At 36.1% G+C, this 19,831-nt stretch overlaps 4 protein-coding genes across 4 annotated transcripts; 1 reads left to right on the top strand and 3 right to left on the bottom strand.

Moving 5' to 3' along the window:
• Nucleotides 1-450: 450 nt before the first annotated feature.
• On the bottom strand, nt 451-1,452 carry hbbe2 (hemoglobin beta embryonic-2). Its single transcript, XM_020924082.2, has 3 exons — nt 1,294-1,452; nt 988-1,210; nt 451-634 (listed from the first exon to the last, which is right to left on the bottom strand). Exons 1-3 carry the CDS (start codon nt 1,383-1,385, stop codon nt 506-508), a joined length of 444 nt encoding a protein of 147 aa, XP_020779741.2. The 5' UTR covers nt 1,386-1,452; the 3' UTR covers nt 451-505.
• A 3,923-nt stretch (nt 1,453-5,375) lies between these two features.
• hbae5 (hemoglobin, alpha embryonic 5) lies at nt 5,376-8,244 on the top strand. The gene is made up of 4 exons (XM_055150518.1): nt 5,376-5,474; nt 7,596-7,675; nt 7,762-7,969; nt 8,042-8,244. Exons 1-4 carry the CDS (start codon nt 5,376-5,378, stop codon nt 8,168-8,170), a joined length of 516 nt encoding a protein of 171 aa, XP_055006493.1. The 3' UTR covers nt 8,171-8,244.
• Nucleotides 8,245-8,305: 61 nt separating this feature from the next.
• aqp8a.2 (aquaporin 8a, tandem duplicate 2) lies at nt 8,306-11,738 on the bottom strand. Its single transcript, XM_055149853.1, has 5 exons — nt 11,488-11,738; nt 11,289-11,415; nt 10,483-10,703; nt 8,701-8,835; nt 8,306-8,633 (listed from the first exon to the last, which is right to left on the bottom strand). The coding sequence occupies exons 1-5, from the start codon at nt 11,736-11,738 to the stop codon at nt 8,588-8,590; spliced, it is 780 nt and encodes a 259-aa protein (XP_055005828.1). The 3' UTR covers nt 8,306-8,587.
• Nucleotides 11,739-14,089: 2,351 nt separating this feature from the next.
• Nucleotides 14,090-19,042, bottom strand: LOC110159775 (aquaporin-8-like). The gene is made up of 5 exons (XM_020924383.2): nt 18,768-19,042; nt 17,701-17,827; nt 17,004-17,218; nt 16,286-16,420; nt 14,090-14,278 (listed from the first exon to the last, which is right to left on the bottom strand). Exons 1-5 carry the CDS (start codon nt 19,040-19,042, stop codon nt 14,233-14,235), a joined length of 798 nt encoding a protein of 265 aa, XP_020780042.1. The 3' UTR covers nt 14,090-14,232.
• Between the last annotated feature and the right edge of the window lie 789 nt (nt 19,043-19,831).

Genomic DNA, 19,831 nt, shown 5'->3' on the forward strand with positions numbered 1-19,831 from the left:
ACTTGCCTTATCTTTATGGACCGCAAACAAGCTCAACCAAACCCACATTTCTCCACATCCTTCCTCACGGCACTGTCGCCCTCTATTGGCACATGTTAAGAAGCACATATGGAATTGACCTTGGACTACCCCTTGATGTTTGTCTACTGATGCTATGTTAAGGCTATTTCAACCACACCAAAAATTTTACCCTAGTGAAGTAAGGTGAACAGCTGAACATTTTATAAAAACCTAATGGAGTAGTTTATTAAGAAAGACTAAGTACTAGGCTATTAGCTTATACCAGAACTCGAACTCTTAACCCTAACCCCTCTACTAAGTACTTACTAATTTTTTCATGCTTTATTAATGCTGTAAATAGTGTAGTTATTAAAAGTATTACAAAGATACTTGTTCCTAGATGTCTATTTGCAACCCCTGAGTGTAAAAGAAAAACAGCAGTAGTGATCATTTGCTCTAGATGGTTTTATTGACTGTCACAGTTTCACAATCTTGAGGAGTTGATCTAGTGGTACTGCTTGCCCAGAGCAGCCACAACAACAGCCAGGAACTTCTGCCAGGCACACTGTATCTCTGGGCTGAATGCAGTTCCCAACTTGGCAGCCATTACAACAGTCAGACAGTTACCCAGGAGCTGTAACAAAAAGAGGAGTCAATTAATAGCAGCTCATGTGAAAAGAACACAGTTGTCTACTGAAATTATTATTAATTAACTGTGCTAACTTTTTTTTTGTTTGTTTAAGTCAAGTTCAGACTAGCAACATGACAACTCTAATGTTTATTCTGATTCTAGCTAGCCTCTTATTTTTACACTTTAGTAAAACATTTTGTGTTTTGCTAATTAGTCATTTGCTAACTTGGACAAGCCTTTGTGTAATGGTAAGATGAAAGCAGAACATGACATTTTGAAACTTTTACACCTATTTGAATTCTTAACATAGCCCTTGTTTTGCTGATACAATCTAACTTTTCTTGCTAGATCTTTACCCTGAAGTTGTCAGGATCCACGTGCAGTTTCTCAGAGTGCAGCACGCTCAGCTCAGCATAGGTGGCCTTGATGTCGTCCATGTTCTTGACAGCCCTGTCCAGCCCGTGCAGAACCCTCACGCCGTGAGCTGCCACTTTGGGGTTGGACATGATGGCCTCGGCATTGTAGAGGTTACCGAAGGAGCCAAAGTACCTCTGACACCAGGGATAGACAATCAAACACCTGGAATTGATGGTAACATTAACGTTCTTTGCTATTAATTATTAGTTTTATTTTTGTTATGCTTTGCAGTAAAATTGTAGTACCTTTGGAGAGCCTGGGGTCCGATTTCATTGTAGTCCATGTTGGCGAAAAGGTTGGTGATGATACAACGCTCGTTCTCGCTCCACTCAACCATGATGTCTCTTGTTTTTGTTTTGATCAGGCTTCGGTAATTGAAAGGCTGAATGAAAGTGAGAGGGCAAAGCAGGTCTATTTAAACGTCCAGAAGTGACTACCCTGTGATGGCAGTAGCTCCCCATTGGCTGGAGATGGGCAAGCCAAGATAAGGGGGCTTGGCATCTCCAGAACTTTCTTTTTATCAGTATAAGCATTTTATGACATTTTGAATTGGTTCCAACTCTTGAATTAAGACTTTGAAATCATTAAAAAATAAAAATTTAAAAAAGGTCAGAAGTCAAATAAGTTGATCCAGGACTAAATGGAGGCATGGTAAACACTTACAGGTAGTGTATGTGCTAAGGTTAGGCAGAGATGATAGGCTGTGACCTTATTTGACCTTCTTCAGGTCAAACCTCACAGTTATTTCAAAGATAAATAATGTAGGCACAAGAACTAACAGAACTAAATACATAAATACAAGTAAAGATTATTTTTCTCCCAAATATGTTTTTTCTAACATTTTCAGTGTTATTAAAATTCTAAAAAAACGTAAGAAAATATATAAAACTTTTAGTACTTTTGCACAAATTACTTCACTTATAGTATTTATCCTGTGTCTATGGTATATGTCTGAGAACTGGTATGACAAATATTTTTGGTTTTGCTGACCTAACTGTGCCCAGACATGAATGTGCATTTACACTATTGGCCTCAATACCAAAGTTTTATCATAAGGAGCACACCATGTTATCTGCAGCAGCGCCCTCTCCACCCATGCCCACTGCCAAACACATGGGAGATTAAAAATATGTTTGATAAATATTTTAAATCCATTAATTAAGCATCGTCATTGTTAATTCATTTTGCTTTTAATGTTGAGTTGTTTTTTTACATACACCATTTGAATGTGTAAAAGAATGAAAATATACAACAAATTAATGTGCACATAATGTTTAATTGTATGTTACTTCAGAATTATATTACTCAAGTACAAGTACAAAGTAGTGGTCCAAGAAATGACTGACAGTAAATGTTGGGACATAGCATCAGATTTATAATTTGATATTAAAAGTGCACTGCGAAACCTTTCTGGTGGAGGGTCTGTCAAATGCTTTTCTTTGTGCAAATGTTTTTTGTTTTTTTGTTTTTTTTATCTTGAATGTTTCACAGTATGGTATTAAACCTTTCTATCTTCATGGAGACCAAACCAGACCAAGTCACAGGTCAGATCTGTGGAGAGGCGGCCTCACTCACATTCAGAATGCTTGTTTTTCTAGGTATTTTTTGAGCTAAAAAACACCTGTAATTGGATAAATGGAAGGTAGAGCTGTTGGTCATACTGTGGAACAGTCCAAGCAGAGCAATGTCAACTCTACGGAGACAAACAGGTGACGGACGCTCCACCAGAAAAGTTACACAATGCACCTTTAATGTAATTTGAAGGACTATTACAACCTGAAGGAGCGGTGCAAGAAACACAAATGCTCAAATTATTTAATATTGTCAACATAAAGCTTTGGTCACTTCTAGACTTACTCACAGTGGGAACTAACACTTTTATTTAGGTAAGAGTACTGTTACAATAAAGTTAAAATATTACTCAAGTGGGAGTAAAAGTATGCTTCTAGAAAAGTGTCAGAACTACAATTTCTTCTTTTATTGTTTCTTTCTTTTCTACCAACAGAATTTAAGGGAAAATGTCCCAACAGGGTCAGTTCATTCTGAAATCAGCCGTCCTCCCCTATGAACCATCTCAGATTTGGCTCAAAAAATTTCTAAATATTTCTAAAATGACCAAATAAAAGAATCTAAAATTTAAACTCAATCCTTTCAGTCATTCCTGAGTTATGGCCCGTTGAAATTTTGGTGCCAGGCTCACTTTTTCTGAAACCTTAATTTATAAGCATGTTTGAGAGGCCATAACTTCATAGAAAATAGAGCTAGGAAGCTGAACATCTGTATTATTGTAGATTCTCAGTCATTGATTCTGAACCTGTTGTCAAATATTGAGTATCTTTATTAAGGGGGTGCTGTGGGCCCCCAAAATCTCACATTTGGTTGCCGCTCAATATTTTTTATTTTTTTTTTTTTTTGAGGTCCAAGATCTATTTACTCCAAGCAGAGATTTACAAACTAACTATTGAGCCTGAATATTTGAGAGAATGACCATTTCTGACAACAATCTCACACTTTTTTGAGCTTTCATGCAGATGTTGTAGAACCCCAAATATGGTCACAGACCAGATGTGATCTTTTTGGCCCCTTCTTTGAACCCTCAGTTCCCCATGTGGACACAGTTAGTTGTTGATACAATTTTTACCAGAGAAACTTTGTCATATTCTGATTAGTTTAAAGTAATAAACACATCTACTATTAACTTCCTTCATTTCAAACTGAATTTTTGAAAATGAGCTCTCACGGGTCATTTTTGGTGGATCTTAGTTACTTTTCCACCTGCTAGAAAGGTTCAGTTACCTTTAATAGCTTTAAACACTATTTGCTTGTTATAAGGGAAGACAACTGGAGATTAGTTGTGGTACATTGCTTGTGATGGTTTTGGTGGCACAGTAAAACACTCGACTGCAAGGACCAGTCTTCAGACAACTGACAGTAATGAAATATTGACCTCACTCTAGATATTTGAGTGGGCTTCACAAAACATAAAGAATGTGACGGTTTTCTTTATAAGCTCTAAAGACATAACAAACCATGAACTTGCTTCCAAATTTGAAGAGTGCTATAGCAAGGTAAAGAATGTGAATGAGACTAGATCACACCACAGTTTCATTCTGGTTTCAAATGGTAAAGTAGAAATGAGGAGAATATCTCTAGATCATTTATGTACTAATTTATGTATTAAGTGTCAGTTTCAGATATACAAAATGAGACTGTGCCAGATATCTCTCTGTACCAGCCAGGTCAATACATGCATGTATTTATGACATCAGGTGGTTCATTGGGAATATTTCAGAGCTTTCAGATGAACATGGTGATGTCTACGTGAGATTCCTGAATGGAGACAACAGAACCCTCATCTGGCCTCTTGAACATCGGCAGAACCATGTTGGGTCCCATTTGAGCACATAATCTGTTGTATTAATGTACCAGAAGTTCAGAGAAGAAGAGCATGAAATTATCTCCTTGACACTTCAGATTATGACAGGATCCAAGCATTACTTCTGAAGTACATTAGTAATTAGGAACACTTAGTATGCAAGCTACCAATACAGATGATCTACATGTAGGTGGAAAACGAACCAAAATGGTCAGATTTTTCCAGTATGTTGGTATTTTCTGCTGAGGTTGTTTTTCACACTGATTTTTTAAAATGTAATTTTTAGCAGTTGAACAAATAACAGACCAGATGACTGTATTTTGGTAACTTTTGTGTCAGTATCAAATTTTTCCTTGTTAATGTTACCGCCTTCTTCTTGTAATATTTTTGTGCAAAAATTATACACATATGGTGGCACTGAAAGCCATGGTTATAGAATCAAAGACTTTGTGATTTAACAGGCAATGAGTATTCCAATTGTAATTTGTCTTGGATTAGTTTCCATCAATACCATCTTAACTTTTGTTGCTTTACTTATACCCCATGAAAAGCTATGTTTCTGTGTGAGATACAAATAAATTATCTTCCTCAAATAAAAATAGAATAAATAATGCAAACAAACCTTTTTTTATATATATATCATTTTGTACAAAGTTAATAGTTGAATTTTCTCAAAGAATTAATAACACTTTTCCAAGCAATGTACCACAACTAATCTCCAGTTGTCTTCCCTTATAACAAGCAAATAGTGTTTAAAGCTATTAAAGGTAACTGAACCTTTCTAGCAGGTGGAAAAGTAACTAAGCTCCACCAAAAATGACCCGTGAGAGCTCATTTTCAAAAATTCAGTTTGAAATGAAGGAAGTTAATAGTAGATGTTTTTATTACTTTAAATCAGAATATGCCAAAGTTTCTCTGGTAAAAATTTGATCAACATCTAACTGTGTCCACATGGGGAACCAAGGGTCCAAAGAAGGGGCCAAAAAGATCACATTTGGTCTGTCACCATATTTGGGGTTCTACACCATCCACATGAAAGCTCAGAAAACTGTGAGACTGTTATCAGAAATGGTCATTCTCTCAAATATTCAAACTCAACAGTTTGTAAATATCTGCTTGGAGTAAATAGATCTTGGACCTCAAAAATTGAAAACAAAATTGAGCGGCAATCAAATGTGAGATTTTGGGGGCCCACATCACCCCCCTTAATAAAGATACCCAATATTTATACAGATTTAGAATCTATGACCAAGAATCTACAATAATACAAATTTTCAGCTTCCTAGCTCTATTTTTTATGAAGTCTCTCAAACATGCTTATAAATTAAGGTGTCTGAAAAAGTGAGCATGGCCCCAAAATTTCAACAGGATTGACTGAAGAAGGGATTGAGCTTAAATTTTAGATTCTTTTATTTGGTAATTTTAGAATTTTTTATTTATTTATTTTTCAGTCAAATCTGAGATGGCTCATAGGGGAGATTCCTTGAAAATGGCTGATTTCATATGGACTGACGCAACACAAGTTTGAACTTTTTCATTGTTGCCTCATGAACTGTAGGCCATAAAAGGTTAGACTTACATGGAAAACATTATTTATTTTTCTCTCACAAAGAAATCAAGACTTTTTGGGTGCACAAGCTTTCGGGGTTATAACCTCTTGGCACCTATTGCTGTTCCAATCTGTCTGTGCATTGCATTATGACTGGAAACCATATGCTGTTATTGCAATTACCATCCACACATATTGATTTGAAGAAAGGACATTCAGATGTTCCCCCACACACTTCACAATTCCTTCACAGTGTCATCACCAGACCTCATACACTGCAGTCAGGTAGAATTCTCAATGTTCACAAGCTTCTTGCTAGTTCTAATGATTGGCTGCAAGTGCTAGGATTTAGGTAGTGAGGATTGAACTCAGAGAGAAGCATTTTAGGTATGTTAGCTAACTGAATTTCAGCATTGAAACTGGCATCCCTATTGAAAGACTCATTTGAACCTCATTTTGCTTTCTGACTGGATAATTGTCTTCAGAAACAAAACACCAAATTAATAATAATTAATAAATTAGCCATCACGTCTGGTATTTCTGTAACTAAGAAAAAATCTGAATTACATTTTTTTTAATCAGTAAAAGCTATTTGATTTGAACAGGTCTACCTCATATCTGGGAACACAGTTATCTCTCTTATATAAATCTTAAATACATCATTTAATGCTGTTCCAGTCTTTCTCAGCGAGACTGCAGTTATTATCATTTCCTCCATGTCATGGAGTAATTCATAGTAACTGTAATTTTTCAGCAAAAGACTGGAACAGCATTAACTACCAACATATCACAACTTTGCAAGCCAGAAAAAAATCTAGTTATTTTGATTGTGAGGAAATATAACACACAGTCTACATAAATCTATAAAAATGTTACTTTGCATCCAAACTCAGTTCAGAGTGTCACGTTGTGCCAGAGATTGAAACCCGCAGCGGATGTTTAGTCCAGCAGTGTTTAATGAAGCAATGAAATGTCTTTGATGTAGACGTGTTTCCCGTTGGGATAAACCGTTGCTGAAGATGTACCCTGGATCCACGTGCAGTGTCTGAGTTCAGAACTCAACTAATGGGCACTGCCCAGTGCGATCCTAGTTCTACACCTCCCTCTTTCAGTGTGATTAGTCGTTCACTGGCATAGACGACTTGCCTAAACCTTAAGTTGGGGGAAATTATGAAAATGATGTTTTATTTTATTCTGAATTTCCATAGGTTCGTCTTAACTTTCAGTTGAAATCTACCCTAACGCAATCTTTCTTGCAAGTTTTAATAATTAACGCAATTGCCTTGATAATGCTTTGAATGAATCAGTTTAATTATGGCATGGCAGGACATGATGTTTTATGTGAATAGTATATGTGAAGTCAAACTTGTTGTGGGATTTATTTTTTTTAGTATGACTGTGGCATTGCGTGCCAAGTTCTCCATATGCGTAAAATTAACTGATCCCAACCCTAAACCTGGTGCGCGCGTTGATAAGACATGATATCTAGAGTGGCAAACGGGTCCCTGTACGTCATCGGGCGGCACTTGGCATTAGTTTTTGTGGGTGTGACTCTCAGTGAGAGAATTTAAGGAGAGGTCCGGAGAAGAGCTGGGTATCTCACACAATGAGTTTGAACCAAGAAAGACAAATCCGCCGTCAAGGCGCTGTGGAACAAGGTGAACAAATCCGCCGACGTGGTCGGATGTGACACCCTTGGCAGGTGAGTGCACCCGTTGTCTTCGGTAAGCAACGTTTGTTAACGATGAAGATACGAATTTTAATTTAATCATTGCATCTTGTCTCCAGGCTGTTCACCTGCTACCCTCAGACCAAGACATACTTCTCCCACTGGTCCGATCTCACACCGGGCTCTGGGCCCATCAAGGAACACGGCAAAATCATCCTGTCTGGTGTGTGCCTGGCTGTGGAAAACATCGATGACATCACCAAAGGCCTGCTGGATCTGAGTGAGAAGCACGCCTTCCAGCTCAGGGTCGACCCATCCAACTTTAAGGTAAAAAAAACTGACCGCAAATCACAAGAATGGCATAAGGCTACTCAATGATAACACTTTTGTCTTTTACAGTTTATGGCCCACTGCCTCATGGTCGTCATCGCCACCTTGTTCCCGAAAGACTTCACCCCTGAGGTCCATGCCTCTTTTGACAAATTCATGGACTGTGTTGCTCAGGCTCTGTCTGAGAAGTTCCGTTAAAAAAATTTGACTGAAGCATGTAACTACTGCTTAAAGAATGGCTAAATAAAATGCATTCAAACAACTCAACACAATGTTGTAGTTTATTTATCAAAAATCCATATTTATAGACATAAAAAAAAAATAAACTGATATTGTCTTATGGCTGGGTTTCAAATTACATCACAATATTCTATAGATCTATAATATATAAAACAGATGAGGTGCTTGTCACTAATAGAAATCATTAGGTTCAAAATTTGTGAATTTACCTTTTAGATATTTCATATGACAAGACCATGTAATCAATAGGGAAAACTGACTCTTGCCCCCACTCTTGCAAACCACCACATGGTTTGCATAGTGATAATTTACATAACATTTATACTGTTAGAAGTTGAAGTAACTTAAAACAAAACAAATACACAAAACTGGCCACTATGATTTCAAAATAAGACGCACTTTCTCGTCTCCAAGAATGAGCCTGGAAGAGAAATAACATTGTAAACAACGCTCATAACACAACTGGCTTCTACAGTGACATTTCTAACCTGAGTAAGATAGCTGCCAGCAGGCCTCCACTTATAGGTCCCGCCCAGTAGACCCAATGGTACATCCAGTAGTTAGCGATGACTGCAGGTCCAAAAGCTCTGGCTGGGTTCAGACAAGTCCCTGAAATATCACCCCTGTTCCAACAGAAGAGTGAATGTATTTTTAGTTAGAAGCGTACTATACAGAGGAGGCATTTACTATAATAAGTGAAACTTGATGTTATTTTTTTTTCATTTTTGAAAATATGAGATGCAATGACATAAAAGCGTCAAAACACTTCTCCATAAGGTTTTAGCCTTTTTGATTTTTATGAAAGTATCCCATTTATTTACATACAACTTCACATTTTGAGTAGTTGTGGTACTTTTCACCTCTCTCCCTCAAATTTTATGTATTCAAATCAATATCCCATAAAAAGTGTTAAAAACTGATCATTTTTTACACCCTCACACTGGTAAAAAATATCCCATAAAAAGTGCATCTACGCATGTAGTCTAAATATTGAAATGTAGTCTAAATATTGAAATGTCCATGCGGCCTAGTGGACATTGGCAAGACCACAAGAAAACTTAAACAAAGAATAAGTGAACACAAGAGCTCCATCAGAAGAAATGACCGGGACTACCCTGTAGCAGTACATTTTAATGATCAGAGACATGATATTTGCTCTCTACGTTTCTGTGGCATTGAGCATGTCCCCCCCTCCACCCAGAGGAGGGGACCATGACCGCATACTTAAACAAAGAGAAGCATTTTGGATTCACACTCTCCAAACTTTAGCTCCTAAAGGACTCAATGACGATTTTAATCTTAGCATCTTTTTGTAAACATTAGTTTACATCATTAGGACTCTTGCTTTGGGTGGGCTGTTTATGGGCTACAGCTTAACATTCATTGTGTATATATATATATAGATGTGTATATGGCACGACAACATTATTTTATAGTTGGGTGAATGTATACTATGTCTATATGTATCCATATATTCTTCTTACTTTTCTAATATTATTCTATGATTGTTATATGATGATTACTATTTCATTATTATTATTTGTATTATTATTACACTATATGTTGATTGTCTTTGTTTTTTAAATTATGGGGTTTTTGTGTGCACTGTTTCTTTATGACCGGTCACCCTTGGGTGCTTGCCACACCCTATTTAAGATGGCCACCTGAGCTCTCATTCTGTTTGCCTGACGAAGGCCTAGTGCCGAAACGTTGCACGGTTTGTCCTAATAAATTTCACAATTTGCAAGTAAGACGGTGTGCAGGATTTTTCTCCATGTTCTTGGGTTGCTCCCTCTCCTCCAACGCACCCATCTCTAGTAATTGATATACGAGGCTCTCATTCTTTCATGTATTCAAATCAATAAAATCCCTTATAGTGCATATGTCTCATCCACTAACCACTAACTGTGAGTTCAAACTTGCTTGAGTATACTCTGTTACTGTGGGGGCTGTGTCGCTGAGCAAGACACTTTACCAACTCTGGTCAAAATATACAGTTGTATTGAGGGCTGAGAATAAAAAAGGTATAATTCAATGATGTTCTGGTAATAACAGACAAACAAACTTTTAAAAAAAAAGGAATAACCCAAATAGTTGTTCAAGTTCTTCAGTTTTATGAGCACTCTTTTTGCATTGAAAATTCCTTCATTAAGAGGTAGTACTTTTTTATATCATTAGCTCTATTACATTGCCTCTTATATATTAAATAAATAAATTCCATAAGTTAATGACACTTTAAACAAGCCTTTTAAGCATGTTACTTATCTCACCCTGAAAGCACGTTAGCGATGACAGTGCAGCCCACCAGGAACGGAGCCATGGGAGTTTTAGTTTTGTTGTTGACAGCCACAAGCAGCACCACCATAGTGAGCATGCACGTCATGGTCATCTCCCCAAAGAGGGCGCTGTAGAGCTGGCTGTTCGACTCCGGCCTCAGGATGTCGAAGGCTGCTCCTGTGGCATTCATGTACCGCTCGGCTGGAGTCATCACCTGTAAGAATTAACAAAGAGCTTCTTTTTTCATCAGCACACATGATAACTTTAGGAAAATTATTAATGTACGTTCAATTAATTATGGTTTAGGTTAGATTAGTTTTTATAGTGTTAACAAAATTCTAAATAGCCTATTATTGCTTGGATGTATACTGCATAAAATGACTGCAACTCAATGAAATTAAGTAAATAAAATCGAAAGCTGTATGAAATTTTAACCCATCAAATGAAAACAACTTTAAATGCAGATAGTGTTACAATATTAGTATAATATGAGTAATGTCACAATAAAGACATCAATATACACTGAATATTATCTTTGTATTAACAATATAGACAAAAAAACAAACAAAAAACATTTCACCATCATAGGTGGGTCAGCAAGTTTTGTTTAATAAAATAGAAATTTGGGTCTGTTTAGCCACAATAATTAAATTCTGCCTCAAAACTAAAAAAAAAATAATATTCAATACTTCATTATTTGGTGCTTTATCCAACATCAAAAAATAATTACATGAATAAATAAAAAATGTATATAATAAAATAAAATAAAAAGCTGCCATATATCATTCTGATTACTGACCTTTGCCATTCCTGCCCCCAGCACACCTCCAATCAACTGGCTCACAAGGTACGGCCCCACCATTGTGAGTTCAATGCCCCCGCACAGGTAGATGGCGATAGTGAACGTAGGGTTGAAATGGGATCCACTGACAAAGAGATTAGAAATTAAACATAAGCAATCAACCTTAGACAATTTACATACACTTAAAATCTCTTACCTGATATTACCCATGACTGCTACCAGTGTGGCCAGAGCTAGCCCATGTGCCAAAGCAGGCTGCAGTCTCCCAGCAGCTGGGACATTCTCAATGACAGATACACAGCCAACAAAAACAAAAAACATAGTCCCTATCAGCTCTGCTAAACAGGGCTGGAACACTCTTTCATATTTATTTTTGGGTTTAGGAACTGCCTTTTTCTTGTCCTCCATCAGTTCCTCTCCTTCCATTTGCATTTTGTCCACGTCCATGTTGTTCCAGACTTGTGCTTTGTCCAGAGAATGTGATCGGACTGCCACAAGCCTGACAAAGGGGAACTATGGTTACTTATATCCATCTGGAGCAAGCCTACTACAGTTGCGTCAAAGGGGTAATAAAGATCAGAAGTGGTAGACGACTAAGTTGTCTTGAACCCAAGTTAAACCAGCCTTTGTAGTGGTATATCAGGCTGGTCAGACTAAGGCTAAGTCAAGGTTGGAAGCCAGCTTGTTTACATGAATATTATTAGAGATTAAGATCCGTTTTAGGTAGCATTGCATTTGTTGTTATGGGATTGTTCCGCTAAGCTATAGAGAGCATTAACCTGTAAAGATAAGACCTGGGTAGTTGGCATCCATGAGTCCTTGACATTCCATAGTGCAATCTTCATACTATGGCAATTAATACAGATTTGCTATCATAATGATGATTGATAATTATTCCACATTATATTACACTGAACAAACAATAGCTGTGCACATATCTGAAACAGAGGTCAAATGAAAACAACTGTATTTCAATCATGGAAATTGAATTATGGAAAAAAATACCTACTTGATAATCCACATACGGCTATCCTATTTAATGTTTCATGTTTAATTCTCTGTGGTCCTATGGAATAGTTATTAAAGGGCCCATATTATGTTATTTTTTATCTTTGTTATAATGTTGTTTCCTCATCACAAACATACCTGGAGTTGTGTTTTTTTGCATTCACACATTTTTAACCCACAAATCCTGCATATTTAGGCTGTGTTCATCTCGCAAACAGAAAACACTTTGTTCCACCTTGTCATGTGGTAATACAGGAAGTGCTCTACTGTATTTTTAAACTCCATACACCTTCACTAGAATTTTTTGAACATTTCAGCTCTGGAATTCCTATCTCTATAGAATAAACAGTAGCTGTTAACTTGAAAATTACCACTACATGACATCACAAAGTGGAAGAGAGCATTTTCAGCTTTGGAGATATAGACACACTATTAATAAAGGATTAGTCAAATGTGTGTAAATGAAGCAAAATTCCAGGCATGTCTTTGGGGAGGTAACAACATGGCTAAAAGCTCACAAGACTCAATTTTGTATAATATAGGACTTTTAAGCTATTATTACTGTATACAACCAAACAAAATTATTTTTAATGAATGGCGCACAGAGAGTACCATTTTTCTAATAAATTTCATCATGCGTGATTTTGAAATTCAAATCACAATTCAATTAAAAAAACAAAAAGTGCTTATAAATGCTGAAATAAACAACCAGCACAATATCAGATGGAGAATTTTGTTGCTACATTGGGAAGTTAATCCTCATGATAAAAAATGTACATATCCATATTTTTAAATACAGACCTTACATTTATTCAGTTACAGGTGGATTTACTGTTCAAAAATAGTAAAAAAAAAAAAAAAAAAGAGACATTCTGTGAGCGGGGTTGCCTCTCCACAAACATGACCTATAACTTGGTCTGGTTGGTGTCCATGAACATAGAAAGGTTTAATGCCATACTGTGAAACATTTCAAACAAAGCAATGGCATCTCCATGAAGAAAAACATTTGACGGATCCTCCACCAGAAAAGTTACATAATGCACCTTTAAGCATACATTTGATGAGAACCAGATCTATCAGGTGAACGCTGCTGTTAACTGAGGGCAGAGGTTTATGGTCATAATCTGTTTTATTGTAGATTTTAGTACTCTCGCCCTTACAGCAAGTAATAAAATGATCAAACCAAGTTTTTACATTTGAGACTTTGATCCAAACAACTGAATCCAACAAAGATTTCAAAGAAAAGCTAATCCAGTGTGTGAATTATAGGGAACATTGTTTTGTTAATGTAAACACAAAGCTTTTTTATTGCATTATGAAACACAAACATTCATTAAAGAGTTAGAGCTTTAACATTTTATGAGAAGACAAGATATTATAGACCCTTTAAAAGTTTGCAGATATAGATATTTTAGATTAGAGAATAGAGGCAAGTGAAGGCAAAAGTGAAGTGGAATATAATGCGATTTCAATGGAAAAATTGTGATAAGCCTCAGAAAAAAATTGGTTTTGACAAATAAACATTTATGTATTATATAATAATTTTGATTGCAGTGAAGTCTTGATTTTTAGGTTTCACTGTACAACAATGTTCACAAATCATGTCCATACAATCACTTTTTACTGTTTTTAAGTTTTATAACATCCTTCACCACAAAGTATATATTTTTTGTAAAGATGGAATACTAGAAAGTAGTATTTTTCAGTCCCTTCTCCACTGGAAATTCAGAATGATAGCTTATTTTTGTTAGTAATAATAATAATGTCAGTACATCTTCGAAATGTATTAAGATCTACCTAGTTTTCCCTCTGTTCCAGAGTTTTTAACACTCTAATGGAAAGGCGTTCAATTAGGCCCAAGATACAGTATTGGAGTTCTTAAATATACATACAGTATATGAATACATCTTTCACAGTCTGCACCATCTCTCTTTCACTTTCTCAGAATGATTCGAGTCTTCCGGTCTCCAAGAAACAACCTGTAAGAGACACACACTGCTGTTATAAAAAACTGTACTCAAGTAAACATACAGTTACATGGTTAAAAATGTACTCAATTACAAGTAACGTCAAAAATTTGTATTTAAGTAAAAATATAAAGCATGAAAATTACTACTTAAAGTACTAGTTATTAGTTACGTTGTTTTAAAATACAATACAAGTAATTTTGAGGACTTTACACCATTCAAAAGATATAATATTTCTTTTTTAATCGTTAATCACTATGGTAACTATCTTCATTAGTCATCATTCTGAAATCTGTGGGATAGGAAGGAAAGGAGACACCTCTTTATTGTGGCAACTGAGACTTGTGCTGTCCTCAGGAACCCCTAGGTTTGTAAATGTAGTACTTACAATTATATGGCTAGAATTTTATGCAATTACAAGTTTAACAATCTACTAAAAATAGACTCAGTTACAGTAACTTGAGTATTTGTAATTAGTTACTTTCCACTATTTTGACTTTGACCACTAATTATCATAGCAGTTAATGGACAATTCTTGCTTTTTTATGACTTCAAAAAGATCAAACGCACACTCTGATATCAGTATCTGCACATTGTATGATTTGACCATTTTGGCCTTTGACACTGGCTCTACATAAACCCCAGATTCACAGCCAAGGTTATGATAGAAAGTTTCAAAGTTCATTTTTAGGTCTGCATTAATCCTAAATTTTTACACCAATAATATCATTTTAGATAATTATAATTTTCTAAATCATAATCCTCACATATCTAGTTATTCTTATCATCTAAGGATGATAAATGGTTGTTTTTTATATAGTGCTTTTCCACCACTCAATACGCTTTACCTCAAAGAACCACTCACATTCATACACACTACACAGTGTACACAGACAGCAATGGTGAGTCGGGTCTTGCCCAAGGACACAATGACAATATCTGTGGAATCGCACCACCAACCTGTGGGTCAGTGGATCTGACCACTCAATCAGTGATGTTTATGTCGAGAGTGGGATTCAAACCTCAACCTTCGGATTAGTTGACAAACACACACACACAATCATGTTCTTCTCACCTATGAAGCTAGCAGCCATGTGACTCACTTTTACTTACACATACTGTATATGGAATCTTTAAGATGTAAAACATGGTATACATGCAGTTGTCATGACTAATGCATATAATGCAGCATTCCCAATAATTGAAACTAGGGCTGAGGCATAAAAAATAATTATGTTTTTTTTTCATATTGACCAATTTTGATTTTTTATTTCTTTTATTTAGTCTTTAATATTTCAGTGTTCATACTAGGCAATGTGGATGAAGTGTCTTGCTTAAGGAAATTAGCTATTTAGCCAGGCTGCACCCAAGTATTATCCAGGGCCAACATTGCGCAGCATTTGAGGCCAGATGAGATCACTGGAGGTATGGTCAAAATAATATAATAATATGTGTAATGTAAGTAATGTCAAATATATACTTCATAGTAATAGTAATAATTCATAGTTTGCTCAGTCTGGACGAGTACAAATGAAACTTCCCACATTTGTCCATTTAAAGTGCATAATGCATACAGATTTTCATGTCTTTAATTATTATTATTATGATTATGATTATTTGGTGGGATAGTACTTGTAGCAAATATTTGTCATAGTTTTACATCAGGTAAATGTCAGTTTGTGGGAAAAAAAACAAACAAACTTTACTTAGTCTATTTAATTAGTCTAAATATAAATATTATGTACACAATGTTTTCTTGGTTTTCAATGAAGAGATTTATAATTATTCAGCACCATAACTATTAGGTAATTTAGGTTTTTTGTCACCATTATGGTTGCTCAGTTACAGTTATGGTAATTCCTCTACATGTAAAACTGCTGCCCACGTCCAACCAAAAGTAAAATTATAAAAAAAATAAATAAAATTGAAGAAAAAAAGAGGAAACATATTGAATATTATTATGCTAATGATGATATACTTAAATGAGGAATCTAACCTTAGCACTTTTTATATACATACCTGACATGGATAACTGTGCACAGAGCTCCAGCCATAGGTCCCACCCAGTAGATCCAATGGTGGTCCCATTTGTTGGCCACGACAGCAGGTCCAAACGCCCGGGCCGGGTTCATACAGGCTCCAGACAGTCCCCCTCTGTCACAGCACATGTTGACACAGCGGATCATTACAACAGGCACTTCTCAAACAGTTATAACTAGGCTAGCTAAATTAGCAGAGATAAGGCGCATGTTGTGTAAATACAGGGTAGTTAAGGACAATTAATGCAATATTTGTCTTAGGGAATATGTAGACTTGCAGAATATTCATATCTGAATGGGTCTAAAACTTTCCTTAAATGTGTACTATGTTCACTACCTGCTTGTCTTCATGGAGATGTTATTACTTTGCCTGTCATATTCCACAGTATAACATTAACCTTTATTAACATTAACATGAATTTGCATTTATTCAATTACAGGTGTGCATACATACATACATACATAATACATACATATAAAAACATGGATTCTTACTGTGAGCAAGTTACCTCTCCATAGATCTGACCTGCAACTGTGGTGTCACCTGCTTGTCTTTATGATCCATGTAGAAAGACTGGTTTAATGCCATACTGTGCAACATTCCAGCCAAAGCATTAATATCTCCATGGAGACAAGCTGACAAGCCTTCACCTAAAAAGTTCAAGAGTGCACCTTTAAAGTCCTCCCATAGGTCTTACCCTGCTAATATATCGGCGGCAACCGTGAGTCCAATGCCGAAAGGGGCCAACTGAGAGCTCGTCTTCCCATTCACTGCTCCCATGGCAACTGTCGTAGTGAGGAACATGGTCAGAACAAGTTCTGCCAGTGTGATTTTACCAAGGTCATTAGGTATGGCTTCAGGAGTAAAGGCGCCCCCAGTACCAGCCTGGTAATCGAGAGTATTAAACACAGCCTGCAAGGGAAACAATAACTGTCAAATTCTGCAAATAAATGCTTTTTAAAGATGCATTATGTAGCTTTTCTATTTGCAGCACAGTGTACATGTTGCTGCAACAAAACTTGAATTTCCCGTGGGATCAAAAAAGTATGTCTCTCTTTTCTGAGGGTTTGTCTGCTTGTTTCCATGGAGATGTTGTTTGCTTAGTCTGTAATGTTCCACAGTATAGCATTCTATTATATTTATTATCAAGGATACAAGCAGGTGGTGCCGCAAGACCAGATCCGTGGAGAGGCAAGCCCACTCATTTTTTTCAAGGTATTATATAACAGCAATGTAACATCTGTGATTATATAAATGCAAGGCAAATAAAGTTGAATGTTATACTATGTTACAACAAAGCAAAGCAATAACATCACCATGGAGACCAGCAAGTAGCAAATTCTGCACTCAAGAAGTTACACATTGTACCTTTCAATCTTTGAAGATGTACTTACTCTAACCAAGCCAGCCCCTGCTATGCCTCCTAACATCTGAGCCAGGATGTATGGCACCACAAGAGCTAAGGACATCCCTCCACAAAGGTACACACACAGGGTTACTGCTGGGTTGAAGTGTCCGCCACTGAAACAAAAACATTAAGAGCAACAGTAGTAATGGTTACTAGTAAGTTGGTGGTAATGAATCCGTGTATCATTCATTCATCCCTTTTTCAATATAAAACCAAAAATAAGAAAACGAACAAACAATTAGGACTGTAATGCATTTCTTTTTCTCAATTTAATTTTCAAATTATTTATCATTTTAAATTATTTCGATCCATTTTGTTGTCACCAAACTGACAGCCCTTTCTATCAATTTATGCTTGAAATAGTAAAAATGGAGGTAAAAGTAATTTTGTGAAGCTACAGTAATTATTCAAAATATACTACAATCCTCTCATTGTTACCCAATAAAATTTTGATGTTTTATAAATAACATTGTTACCTTAAATTGGATATATTAAGCTCTATAATAAAAAATAATGCATTCAGTCCATTTTGCAAAACAGTAATACAAAAATTATTGTTTTATATTCATGTTATGAAAGTTACGCAATGTATAATGTATTTGTACTTTTTTCACTGTTAGCCAATAGTTGGAGTGGACCCAGAAGTCCTCCCCTTCAAACAATCATTGATCTAATTAATGGTTATACAATTACGAAACTTTGCATTGTTCATGCTTTTATAAATATTACATTGGCCTAAAATGAAATACTTTTTTAAGATAATAAAATATTCCCCCAAAAACTTTTTTTCTTGTTTTGATTGGTTTATAATATTTACTTTAAGAGCAATTGGCTGATGTTTGGACACACACGCTATAAGCACACATGTATGTTCAGCAATACATCTTTGATTATATTTGCGTAGCCTAGTAGCATACAAACTGTTAGATCATTTTCCCCCCCTCCTTGCATTTAAATGCAAAAAATGCTGTATAATTTTTTTCCAACAGTTAAATGCATATTATAACGTGTACATCTATATCTTATCGTTACACCTTCATTAGACACTCTTACCTGATCTGTCCAAAGAGCATGATGACGATTGAAAGCGCCAGTCCATGTGCCAGGGCTGGTTGAATTGCACCAGGCGCAGAATTCCCCACAACACATGCGCACCCCACAAAAATGAACAAAGTCGAACCCAAAAACTCGGCTAGACAGGGCTGCACATACTGCTCATAGATATGCGTGTGCTTGTTCCCTCTGCTCCTGGAACACTCAGCTTCTTCGTTCACCTGTCCCATCTCGGATCCACTGATGGTGAAGACCTCAGGCTCAGTTTTGGTCATGGTTTTGGCTGGGTGAAGATGGTGATGAGTTCTGTTGCCTATAAAGGGCTCTGACAGGAAAATACAATCATACGAGACATACGCAGATCCTCATCTTTGTTGGCCCCACCTTCCTGTAATTGTTTATATTCTCAAGACTGAAGGTGACAGGTCAGAGCAGATCATAAAACGAGTGTTAAAGTGTTGGAAAACATGCGTAGATTAGATTAGAACTGTTGTCTGATTAGTGGACGGTACAAATAGTATTCCAGGATCAATTTGTATAATTACATTTTATTACTATATAAGATGATTTGATATTTTTAGATATTTAATTAATTATCTTATCTCATTACACTAGATTTGTGTACATGTTGTTCATATTTTTCACGTGATGTCAGCATTCCTTATGGGGGTTTAGGTAACTGGAGGCACTGCGCACTCTTAATCTAAATTTGAACACAATTTGACCATAAAGAACTGGCTTAGTTGGATTTGTGAGTTCATTTGTTTGCTAAACAAGAATGGGAACATGGATGCTTGTGTTAATCACAGAAAATGTGTTGTTTAAATCAATTTTGTATTTTTTTCTGACGTAAAATACAGTGTAAGTGGTGTTTCCTAATCTGTGCATTGTTTCACCATGGCAACTGCTGAAGTGTCCTGAACAGACATACAAGTATCGATAGCTGTATGTTAATCTCACTTAATCACATTATCACTGTGTAACTTCCCTTTTCTGGCCTCAGTTGCCTCCTTGAGCAGATAACCAAACTGACATTCAATCTATAAAATGGAGAAGAAAGAGAG

This window comes from Boleophthalmus pectinirostris, unplaced genomic scaffold (genome assembly GCF_026225935.1).
Source record: "Boleophthalmus pectinirostris isolate CB_2022bp ecotype Guang Dong unplaced genomic scaffold, ASM2622593v1 HiC_scaffold_14, whole genome shotgun sequence".
Taxonomy (NCBI): domain Eukaryota; kingdom Metazoa; phylum Chordata; class Actinopteri; order Gobiiformes; family Gobiidae; genus Boleophthalmus; species Boleophthalmus pectinirostris.